Source organism: Equus caballus, chromosome 2 (assembly GCF_041296265.1).
Source record: "Equus caballus isolate H_3958 breed thoroughbred chromosome 2, TB-T2T, whole genome shotgun sequence".
Taxonomy (NCBI): domain Eukaryota; kingdom Metazoa; phylum Chordata; class Mammalia; order Perissodactyla; family Equidae; genus Equus; species Equus caballus.
Window position 1 is genome coordinate 124,729,538 of NC_091685.1, and position 12,660 is coordinate 124,742,197.

Sequence of the window (12,660 nt, forward strand, 5' to 3'; positions counted from 1 at the left end):
ACACAGTGGGAAGGGATAGTTATACAGTAGGAAGGAGTGCGGGACTACAGTTACACAGTGGGAAGGGATAGTTATACAGTAGGAAGGAGTGCGGGACTACAGTTACACAGTGGGAAGGGATAGTTATACAGTAGGAGGGAGTCCGGGACTACAGTTACACAGTGGGAAGGGATAGTTATACAGTAGGAGGGAGTGCGGGACTACAGTTACACAGTGGGAAGGGATAGTTATACAGTAGGAGGGAGTGCGGGACTACAGTTACACAGTGGGAAGGGATAGTTATACAGTAGGAGGGAGTGCGGGACTACAGTTACACAGTGGGAAGGGATAGTTATACAGTAGGAGGGAGTGCGGGACTACAGTTACACAGTGGGAAGGGATAGTTATACAGTAGGAGGGAGTGCGGGACTACAGTTACACAGTGGGAAGGGATAGTTATACAGTAGGAGGGAGTGCGGGACTACAGTTACACAGTGGGAAGGGATAGTTATACAGTAGGAGGGAGTGCGGGACTACAGTTACACAGTGGGAAGGGATAGTTATACAGTAGGAGGGAGTGCGGGACTACAGTTACACAGTGGGAATGGATAGTTATTTAGTAGGAGGGAGTTTGGGACTACAGTTACACAGTCGGAAGGGATAGTTATACAGTAGGAGGGAGTGCGGGACTACAGTTACACAGTGGGAAGGGATAGTTATACAGTAGGAAGGAGTCCGGGACTACAGTTACACAGTCGGAAGGGATACAGTTATAGTTACTGCTAAAATGAGATAGAGTTTCCTGTTGTCGCATGTGCTATAGTGATTGATCTCAAGAGCCTGAAGATACTCTTTACTGGCTGTAGTGTGTCTCTCTATAATATTCTCAATGTTTGTGGTGTTTGTGCATTTTTCAGTCAAGAGAGTCCATCCCATTAAATGACCTGAAGTCTGAAGTATCCCCACGGATTTCAGCGGAGGACCTGATTGACTTGTGCGAGCTCACAGTGACAGGTCACTTCAAAACACCCACCAAGAAGACAAAGCCCAGTAAACCGAAGCTCCTGGTCGTGGACATCCGGAATACTGAAGAGTATCCTTTACATGTGCAGATTAAAGGGCGCTACGGCCTTGTTCATGCTGCTTCCTTTCCATTTAAAGGGTGTGGTGAAAACAAAGAATACATCTGGGATTCCCCTGAGTTCAGGTAGCTGAATACTCTCGAACTGGATGCCAGGATAGACTTCATAATGTTTCATAGGATAACTACATACCAGAGACCTTAAAATGTATTCCAAACAACACAGAAGGTTGGGATATTTTCTTGGTTTTTGTGTTTCTCTGGTGTACATTGCTGTTCTTGAGGGCATTTGAGTTCTTCCTGCTGTAGATAGAATTTTGCCAGAGATGAAGTATTCGTCTACCTCATAACCTAGAGAGAGAGTTTGCCAGATCTCAACACTGAAGTTGTTTTCATTATAATTTCCAAAATATTGGCTTATAGAGAACAATTGAAGTATTTTTCACTGACATTTTACTAAGAAATGTCCTGTAACTTCTGGTGATTTTGTTTAGCATTTGGTACGAACAGTTACCCAATAGAAACAATGTTTTCATCGTCTGTCAGATCCTCAGAAAGCACGCCTTGATTCTCTCTACTATAGAATCTAAGCGAATGATTTTTCAAACTTTTTTTAACAGAGCCCCTCCCTTTTAAATTGAAATCTTTCTTAGAAACTCAATATATAAAATATATGTGAAGAATTTTTGTGATTAATTTTCTTCATAGTTAACATATAACTGTTATAGCATCGCGAACTATAAATGAGGATTGTATGTAAATGAGTTAGCAGGTTGCTGTTTTCTTAGATGTTAAAATTGGCATATAGTAAGTTTTCATGTGCATATTTTCCATCACAGTTTTTGAAATGGCATTCAAACCATACATTTGCAGAACTCCTGAAGCAATCCATAGAATCTTAGATTACTGAGAATATGATTTGAGAGCCCACTATTTCAGATGATGCATCCCCATCTTTTTGTGAAGTTACTATTTTCCCTAAACTGGGAGACCCCTGAGTCTGGAGAGAGCACAGTGCTCATGTCGCTGGTTATCAGGGCATCAGGGGTGCTGGAAGTCCCTCAGCAGAGGAGGTGAGCTGGCCACCAAGGAGCATGAATTCCAGTCCACTGGCCAGGGCCTGCTCTAGTAGAAATTGTTCTTGTCTGTTACTTCAAGAGTTTGAAATGCTTCTAATTTTTTAACTTTTTAGTTTATTTTTCTTTTGGTTGAGCCTTTAGCCATAGTCTCTCATAAAACCATCAAAAAAGCGTAGCATTGGGGCTGGCCCCATGGCCGAGTGGTTAAGTTCACGCGCTCCACTGCAGGCAGCCCAGTGTTTCGTTGGTTTGAATCCTGGGTGCGGACACGGCACTGCTCATCAAACCACACTGAGGCAGCATCCCACATACCACAACTAGAAGAACCCACAACGAGAAATATACAACTATGTACTAGGGGGCTTTGGGGAGAAAAAGGAAAAAATTTAAAAAATCTTTAAAAAAAAAAAAAGCGTAGCATTATAGTGCCCTATTTTAATTTTCTTTTTGTGTGAGGAAGATTGCCGCTGAGCTCACATCTGTGCCCATCTTGCTCTGTTTTATATGGGATGCTGCCACAGCGTGGCTTGACGAGCAGTGCTAGGTCCATGCCCAGGATCTGAACTTGCGAACCCCAGTCCACCAGAGCGGAGCAAGCGAACTTAACTACTACACTACTGGCCTGTCCCCGTATTTTAATTTTAAAGACTATTACTAAAATAGTTTATGTACACACACTCTTCTGATGTTTCCTTTCAAATAAATAACTATTTGAAATTTTAAAATACACACAATATGAAAATGACACTCACCAAGATTTTCCAAACCTCACAGTCTGATTTTTACATTGATACTCTCTTTTATTTTCTGCAGAATAAACACAAATAAAACAGCAGAAAGCAGAGCTAGCCTGAACTCCATTCTCTGATGAGTATGGACGAGTCTAAGGTAGGAGTCCCTCTGTGTCACCCCCACACTTGGTTCAGAGTTGGAACAAGGCAGAGACGTGGCCTGGTGGTTTTACTGTCTACAGTTGCAGGCTAGAGAGAACGCACAGTGCTCCGCGCCACTTTAGAATGGGCGACTCCAAGGGAGTAAAGAAAGGAAAATAAACTCAGCCATCTTTTATGATCCTCCCAAAGCACCCAACTTGTGAAGTTTTTAAATCTCCTTTTGAAAGCCTGCTTTAAAACCAAGGTTTTTTTAAGTTGGGCCATTTATCCTCACAACATTCCTAACTTTTTCTTTCTGGCATCCTCTTATTGCACCACATATCTACTTCTGTCCCACCTCTAAATACGAAATGTTGGCACCTGTGTATCAATCAGCACTTTGAGAGAAACCACAAGCTAAACTCTTTTCCAAGAGTCATTGCTTATCATTCGGTTCTTCTAGTCTCAAGGACTCAGTGAAGAATGGAGAGCTGGAGGTTCTAAGATACCTTTTGACTAGGCATCCAAACTATACCAGTGGCCTCCCCAGGCTGGAGAACTCAGCAATCTTTGATAATCTCTTATGATGCAGACCGTTTGATTACGCTACAAGGAAAGAAGTGACCTTTCTTTCTTTCTCTGTGAATCTTAAATCCTGTTCTCAAGGAATTAAAGGCAGGGGAAAGTGTGTGCATAGTAATGAAGAGACTCATAAATTTAGTGCTTCAAATTAATGTGTTAGAATGGGATATTTGACTTTTTTTAGATGTCATCATTCATAGCAACCAAGAAATATTACTATCTATAGTGCTGTGGATAATTTTTTTAAGAAAAAGGCATAAAGTTTTGTTCTTATTCACTAGATTGCTTTTAGTATGAAGAATATAAAACAGTAAAATATTTTCTGTGTCAAATAAATGAACAGTAAAGACAACATGTATTAAGTGCCACATGATGATACAAACAAAAAAACATCAGCAAGAAAGTCACGTCTGGGTCGCAGAAGCAAGGCAAGGATAGGGCCCAATCGTGATCACCTGGTAACCCAGCAGCAGGCGGAAGCACCCAGAAAATCCTCCCATAAGGAAGAAAGCAGGACAGCAGACCCAGCCCCGCAGTCTCCTGCCTGTACCCATCACAGTTACAGCGTAGGGGTAGTTGGCTGGATAGAAGCCTTTTACATTCTGTTAAGTGATCCAGTGACTTCTGAAGTCTTTCTTCCTTTAAACCCAGAAGCAAGACTGTACTTACAAGAAGTCAGCAGAATCAGAATTTAGAGCTAGCAGCATTCATCCAATACGTTTGTTCATCCAACAAGTATTTACTGACTGTCTTAGTATGTGCCAGTCAGTAGTTAGTGTACTAGATTTTGAGGATTTGTTGTTGAACCAAATGACAAATTCCCTGACTCGTGGAAATCACATTTTAATTGGAGCCATAGATAAATATATCCATCATATAATCTTAGATAGCATAAGTGCTGTACCTAAGAATAAAGCAAGGAGAAGGATAGAGAGTAATAAAGTCTGATAAAGTAGCCAAGGAAAGCCTCTGAGAAAAGGTGGTATTTCGCCACAGTTGGATGGCATAAAGAGGCAGGCTGAAAATGCCATGGGGAGGAGCATTCTGGGCAGAAGGAAGAGTGAGCACAAAGAGCCAGGTGTATGAACATGCTTGGCCGTTTCGTACCAGCAAGGAGGCCAGCAAAGGAAGAGATGAAGCCAGGAGTTAAGGTCACTGAAGCCAAGAGAAGGCATGGGATGGTCAGAAATCTCTGCAGTGTGATTTTAGGATTACTAATATGCCCTAATCCTAGGATACGTGTATCACTAATTCCTGAAAATCCACAATTAGAGATGTACACTGTGGGCTTCTCACTTTTTACTGTCCTGTAAGATGCAAATGTCCATGGCGGCAGTCGTAGGCTTTAGCTGTTAGTGTAGAACAAGAGGCACTTGGAATGGACAGATGTAAGTGAATTGACTTCTAATAATTGCTAGCATTAAGCGCTCACGGTGTGCAATCGTGGTGCTAGCCCTATGATGTCAATACCATTAATATCTCTGTTTTACTTATGAAGAAACTGAGGCTAAAAAGGCTGAGCAACTTGCCACAGCCATGCAGCTGCAGCTGGTAGACCAAGCTCGTGCCCCTAAGCTTTGAGCAGGTGCCTGATTGGTCTCTCCCTAGGGCTGTTAGCATAAACAGGTTGAGACAAAAGAATCAGTATAAATTAATGACTGAATGAGACGTGTTGATCCCAACCATGTGTTCAGATGCTGTACACTTTCCTTCAAATCTTACACACAGACTTAGCTATTACTTTCAGGCTCTGTATAGGGGCCCAATCTCAAGGGAACAAACCTACCAATAGTTGTCTTCATACAGACATAGCCACAGATTCAAGGAAAATGGAACTAAAAAAATGAATTTTTATAGAGTAACTCTTTAATTCTGACCAGGGTAAATCTTTGCAATTAAACTGTGATTTATGTGACTCTACCAATCTGTTTAAAAAGATGAATAAACACTTAATACTGGTATATTTTTTAAATAATTTCATTTCCCCTTTGCCAAACAAAATGTAGTCCTATACAGTAGAGAAAAAAAAGATACTTTCTATAATACCTTTTTCTTCCCCAAAAGAAGTAAGTTATTTTTGAAGTGTTGTTTATAGTGTTTTTCAAATTGTTTGTAGTCTCCCTATATCATTTTTATCCTCTATTTTGCTTTGATAGATCATTTAAACGGGAAAACTTTGTCTAACCCAGTTCTTAGATCTTCATATGGGTGAAAATTTTGTTTTTCTAATTTGTGCTTTCAGGAGATTAAATATCTAAAATTAAGTTTCATAGCGTCTTTTTACCTATGTAAAATAATTGAAATGGTTATTCATGAAGAAGGAGGCAATCTTATCCTTTGGCAAAACAAGTGACCATCTACCAGTGAATTTAAGGGACAGCCTTACCACCCCCTAGAATCCTTCTATGTGTGTAGGGGAGGAAAAATATGTTTTTCCTCTTCCCTTCCAAGTTCTTGGCTGGGGCCCCTGTACAGAAGACAAATTAACAAGAGAAAGCACATGGATTTATTTAATATAAGTGTTGTGTCACAAGGGAGCCTTCATAAGGAAATGACAACCTAAAGAAGTGGTTAAACCTGAGCATTTTTGTGCTAGGTCTGATAAAGAGTGGACAGTCATGGGAAGAAGCAAGAGGGCAAGAGGGTGTGAGTCAAGGGCAGTTAAACCTGGGGACACTGAGCGAGGCCTCTCCGTTCCTTTCCTCTCGGTGATGTCCCTCCGTCTCGGAGAAAGGATGTTCCTATCCTCCGGGTCCAGGGAGGGCACCTCTCAGTTGACGCTTCTGTGACCTGATTCAGGGAAGGTCAGAAAGGGCCTCCTGCACAGGCCATTTCTCATATACCTTGAACTTAGAATATTCAGTCTGCCAAGATGCCATATTTTGGGATAGCATGTCCTGAACTCTGTTACTTGAAATTCTCTTGAAGCTTCAGCCATTTAGCTTGTGATATAAATATTCCTAGTTGAAATAGCAGTGCCCGCAGGAGGTGATCTGCGATCAGTTTCTGTGGTTGCAGGCGAGAAGCACAGCAGCAATCTGAGGGCACCCCCAACCCTGGCAGGGCTGTCGGGGGGTGTCGGGGGAGGCAGGGGGCCACTGGGGGGGGCCGGGGCGGGGGCACAGAAGGAAAGCCTGAGGACGTGAAGACACACTGCTCCCACCTGACAGTAAAGACGTGATCCCAACTTCAGAATAAGAAGGGACCCAGAGATAATCTAGTCTGAACGCTTACTATCAGAGCTGAACAGCTAACATCAGGGAGGCTAAACAGCAAAGTTTTTGTTGAAGTCATATTTTATTTTTGTTTCTGTTTTTGTTTTTGTTTTTTTTTGAGGAAGATTAGCCCTGAGCTAACATCCGCCACCAATCCTCCCCTTTTTGCTGAGGAAGACTGGCCCTGAGCTAACATCTGTGCCCATCTTCCTCTATTTGATATGTGGGACGCCTGCCACAGCATGGCTTGCCAGGCAGTGTGTAGGTCTGCGCCTGGGATCCGAACCTGTGCACCCCAGGCCTCTGAAGCAGAGCACACAAACTTAACCGCTGTGCCACCAGGCCAGCCCCTTTGTTTGTTTTATAAGAAAGAAACATGAAATGTTAATCTAGATCAAGATTCAAGTCAGTTACATTTGTTCTTCAGTACATTTAGGGATTTCAGAGCAAACAATTGCATATTTTTAAAGAGGCAATAGAAAATGTTTCTCATGTAGTGGCATAAATTTCATACGTAATGTTAATAGTTTCAAAGGTAATATGCAAGCCAAATTGTTGTTTTCCTTAATAGTTCTGAACATTTAGGGTTTCAGATTTCCTGGAGTTCGTTTTAAGAGTGGTCTTAGTCAGTAAATGTGAGTCCGACTGGTGTTACCTGTCACCAGAAATACTTTAAAGGAATGTTATTCTCATTTGCTTGAAGTCAAGGCTGAGTTTTTGCAACTGTATTTGTAAAACTCTTACATTTTTAAAAAATATAAGAAGCTATAGGAAAGACAATCTCAGGTTTAAATTTTTTTTAATTTGAAAAACACATACACTCAGTTGTTTTCTGTTAAACCATGTTAGTCATCCTTAGTAAATGCTGGTGGTGTTCTTGTCTCTGTGTCCTGAAGAATTAATTTCTAAAATCTTCTTCAAAGTCATTTAGAGGTACCTGTGTTCAGATCAGGACAGATAGTAAGGAAGTTTAGTAAGATTTTTTTCATCCCATTTTGTTCTAGGTTAAAATTATCTGAATTAAAATTTCGGGGAGAAACTGTGACCATAATATGGTTTGAGTTTTATTTTGCTTTTTGAGAAGGGGATTTTATTCCACTTTCAAGAGCTTTGACATCAGTATCATCTCTTGTACAAGTCTGTCCTCAAAGCTTGCAGTCTTCGAACTGGAAACCAAGAATTCCAGAGTGTCCAGCCCTATTCCGAAATTCTGTTTCTCCCCTCTTCCACCCCAGAGTTCTCCTGCTTGCTGCTGAAAATCTCAGGTCCCCCAAAAGTGAGTGGAAGAACCAACAGTCCATCAACCAAACAATTCCAGTACCTATTGTATACAAAGACTGGACAAGGTGGTGGAGACACTGACAAGGGCGGTGGATAGTCGCTGGCCTCCGGGAGTTTAGATCTAACTGGGAAGGGGGGTGTGTGTGTCTGCATTTACACAAACATGCGTATGATGCATATACTGGTCCCTGACAGGGAAGTGTAGGGGCTAAGATCGAGGACTTCAGAGCCGGATTTGAGCTGTCTAGCTTTTGATGCTAGTAAAGTTCCTAAACATGTCTGGGCCTTGATTTCCCTATCTGTAAAAATTGGATAATAATAATGTCACATTCCTAGGTTGTTTTGAGGATTAAATAAATGAATGTATGTTTAAAAAGTTTCTATCCAGTGGTATTCCCGTATCTGAATGGACCTTGTAGGATGTGGGCATATACAGTAGCCACTGCTGAGGAGTGACTCCACCGTGTGGATCAGTAGTCAGTTGTGAGAGGTACTTTAACATGGAAGGGCTCCTGTTTGCTCTGAGACCCGTCCATAGCCCTAGTGCCTCAGTGTCGTACAGTCTCGTTCAGTCAGCCAGTCAGTCCTGCTTGAGGACCTGCTTTGCCAGGCCCCTGCCCAGCAGGAGCTCCCAGGGCTGTGGCTAAGATAGACACCTTAGAGAGACGATTAGAATACAGTGTGAAATTGTCTATTCTGAGGCATGCCCAGAAGGCCGTGGGAAGGATGGTCACCTTGGCCAGGCGACACCTGTGATGGTTCTTGAAGGACAAGTAGAAGTTACCCCAGCAAGGAAGAAAGACTGAAGAACATACTGTGTGGGTGCACAGAGAGTGTGAGGACACGTACAGGGAGTCACAAGTACTCTGAATGTGCGTGTCTGGAGTGTGTGAGGGCGGAAAGTGAGACTGAAGTGGAAGGCAAGGCAGCTTCATGGAGAATGTCGCACAACATGCTGAGAAGTTTGGGTCTACTTCAAAGGCTGTGAGAAGCTTTTAAAGACTTTTAATCAGGTAAGTGGCATGCTCAGGTGTGTATTTTAGAGAGCTTAGCACAGCGTGGAGGAAGGATGAGAGTGGAGGTAGCGGCAGGCGAGACTGGAAGGACGGGCTCACGCGGAGGTCCGATGTGCATAAACATTCCTTCCTGTCTGCAGGCACAAAGAGCGAGGCCTCTGGCTTGGCCCAAAGAGAAGCCAGTTTTACTGGGCCCTTTGGGTCAGTACTCGTGCTGGAGAAAATCCACAGAAGTGACTGCTGCTGCTGTTTCTTTCCCTTTTCTCATATGTTTGTTGCCAAAAGGGAATTCCGTGTCATGGCACCTGCAGGCATCGACAGGTCGTGGTGCCGCTAGCCAGGCAGGCCAAGAGGCATCTAGCATACTTGCTGCTGACACAGGTTACTCTAGATTTGGGACAATTCTGAAATTCATTTACTCAGCAAATGTGTAAGATGTATTCTAGGCACAGTATTAAGCATTGTGGGGCCAGCCTGGTGGCCAAGTGCTTAAGTTCTTGTGCTCCGCTGTGGCGGCCCAGGGTTTCGCTGGTTTGGATCTTGGGCGCGGACATGGCACTGCTCATCAGGCCACGTTGAGGCAGTGTCCCACATGCCACAACTAGAAGGACCTGCAACTAAGATATACAACTGTGTACCAGGGGGGATTTGGGGAGATAAAGCAGAAAAAAAAGAAAAGCATTGCAAGAGTTTCATAGATGAGATAAATACAGATCCTTCCTATAAATTGTTTGAAGTCTTGTTGGAAGTCATGTACATTAGTATGTTTTATACAACATCAAATTGCTGTTCTGGGAGATATACAGATACTGCGGGAAGGGAAAGTTTCATGGAGGAACCACTTGAAGGATGGATAATGTTTGAATACTCAAAAATAGGGAGATAAGGTATTGAGGCAGAGAAAACTACAGGAGCTAGGCAGAGCGTGGACTGGAAACAGGGTGTGGTTCCATTTGGTTGGAATTGAAGTAGTTAGGTGCTGTTCATGAGGGCTGAACTGAGAAATTTGGGCTTTGCCCCATAGGCAGCCATGGAAGGTTTCTCAGCAGGGATGTAATTATCAGAACTTTGTTCTTAGTCTAACAAAATTGTGAATAAAATGGACTTCCAAGGGAAAAGGTGGGAGTTGGAGAAAACAGGAAGCTACTGCAATCGTCTAAACTCAAGGTAGTGACTCTGAAGGAGGCACATCGCAATGGGGACTGAAATGGGGAGGGGCAGATTTATTAGTGCAGCAGAATATTGGATGTTGCCACTGATGAGACGTCAGAAATGAGGTTTTAGACGGTTGGGGGGAGGGTGGTGCCATTCAAAGAAAGCAGCAATAGATTAGAAAGGAAAAATGGTATCTAAAAATATGATTTTTATATAAATTAATGCTATTTAGTTACATTGTATATGAGGAAACTCTGGCCTTAATTCCATATTCCGTTTTGGTTACTAAAGGTAGCCTTTGCTTTTGGCTCTGTAACACTAATTCTAAACTAGTTAACATAGGAAACGAACAAGCCAACATAAAGGTACCTTTATCAGTGGTCTGGTGGAAAGCTGGCGTGCTTTGTATGTAGAGCTATGATGTTACTAATTGTGGTACCCAACAACATGCTGTGCTCTTTTAGGATTTAGAAAAACGTGAGATTGTAGCTGTGTTGAATTTTGAGCTGTCAGAGATTTTAAAGGAATTTTAAAATCTTTTTGTCAAGTAAATAGTCTTTCTGGTAAATGAACATTTCCCTATGTAATACTTATACAAGGTACCTATATTATTCTTAGAACTGATATTTTTTCTATCTGCTTGATTAACCTATGGCACATCTACTTGCAGTATTGTTACAGAGACTGACTTATGAATACAGGAAAGTCTTCATATCTTAGAAAATCATCCTTACCTATTAATATAATAAATAATAATGCAACTCTTCCGTTAAAAAAGATTTAAAGTACTTTTTTGATCTATTTGTACCTTGGGCTACCAGATTTTGTTTAATGTGAGCATTTATTTTGTTATAAGCACACACTGGAATGCTTTTTGTCAATGTCTGCCAAATGGACTGTTGGACTGAGGGGTATGTTTTTGGGGAAGGGAACAGCTAACTGCAAGTGGGTAAGGTCACCACTCACCAAAGAAAAGTCTTACGTTTACTAGGATGTATCACAGAGTGCAATCGGGGTGATAAACAGCCCTAGTCAAACACCTGGCCAGGTCCCTGCTACAACACCACGCATTTTTGCTTTTATAGCTACTATTATTCCGTAGTAGAGATTTCATTGTAATTACTGCTGACTTCTTTATTATGTCTTTTATCTTTTAATTCCTTCAAGTATGCCATCAAAAATGTCTTAAAGACACTGAAAAGTTAGAAAGGTAGTGCCCACAAGTGCCACTGCCCTGCCTGCCAGAACCAACCTGAAAACTGCGGTGGGCATTGTTAGAATTACAGCTTCCGGATGTATATGTGAGTGGGGCACGTAAATACTTGAGCTTCTATGGCCTTAACAGTCTCTCAACCGGGCACTTTGAAGCCGAGGTTTGCTAAGTTCTCCACTTTATAGCCTCGCATCTGCCTGTGGGCTCGTGCACTCATGACAGAACCTCTGTTAAGTGTGGGTATCGTTTACCCTGTAGCTGCGTCATGCTGGCAAGCAGTGCCTTTTTTAAATGCAAAGGGCAAATGCAGAGAAGCCACATTTTTGTCTAGAATGTGAGGACAGCGATGAAGTGGCCATCATAATCCTAGAAGATGTGTTGTTGCGTGTTCATCTCCAATGCCACCTCGGTCTGAGAGCCTGTGCCTGCTTGTCTTCCACTGCGGGCCAGGGCGTAAACTGACGTCCTCAGAGCCTGGAGAAAGCGCTTCTTTCCGCGTGTTCCCTGTCGTTTTGCTCTCCATGGCGTAGTTTGCCCAGAACCAGTCAGAGTTGACTTTGAGAACTAGTCACTGTGCGTCAGAAGTTGTCTTCTGTTTCTGTCCACTTAACACAAAATATACAGAAATCTGTTCTTTGCTCATTTTTCAAATACCTAATACTTTATTATGATTCTGAAGGAACCAGAAGGTGGAAAAGGACTTAACTGTGTGCCTTCCCAATCTAATCTGACAGCCTCTCAGGCGTTTAGAAACTGCCGAAGTTCTACTTCGTCATAAACGTGTGTGACACATGAGAATCTTTAATGTAGGCAAAGAAACTTAAATATCACCAAGGGAACGAGATCCTTAATAACCAAAATTGTCTTCATTGTTCAACATGCCCAAAAGAGAATGTTCCTTGTAAATGTTAATGTGTAACTAGGCCAGTCTCATTCTCTGTTGTTGCCAGTAATGCTGTGAAGGGTCGATATTTAGAGGTTTGACTGCCCCGTCCACAATCCTCCATGCCTACCCAATCTTATTTACACTGGAAGTTTTATGACTGGAGTGTTCTTGGATGAGTGCTCTTACATGTTTCCAGGACTTTTCGATTGAATTCGACTAAGAATAGGGCAGTGTGGGTTAAGGCTTTTTGTCTTTTGTGCCTTACCATCCAAAGTTAAAATAGCTTCAGAAAGGTTTGGAA

The 12,660-nt window shown here is 42.2% G+C and overlaps 1 protein-coding gene across 18 annotated transcripts in view; it reads left to right on the forward strand.

Annotated features, from left to right (window-relative positions):
- Positions 1-12,660, forward strand: part of TBCK (TBC1 domain containing kinase) — a 194,044-nt gene that overhangs the window by 157,237 nt on the left and 24,147 nt on the right. For 10 of the 18 annotated variants that reach the window (XR_011436781.1, XR_011436778.1, XR_011436780.1 and 7 more), the window contains one exon: positions 897-1,072. Coding sequence is in view for 12 of the 18 variants with exons in the window: in XM_003364530.5 (XP_003364578.1) it covers positions 897-1,072 (176 nt within the window). In the remaining 6 variants the exon portion in view is untranslated. Of the gene's footprint in view, positions 1-896; positions 2,134-2,952; positions 3,028-7,393; positions 7,444-12,660 lie in introns of those variants that run through there. The other 8 variants (XM_023636768.2, XM_070261614.1, XM_070261616.1 and 5 more) reach the window with 3 other exon arrangements.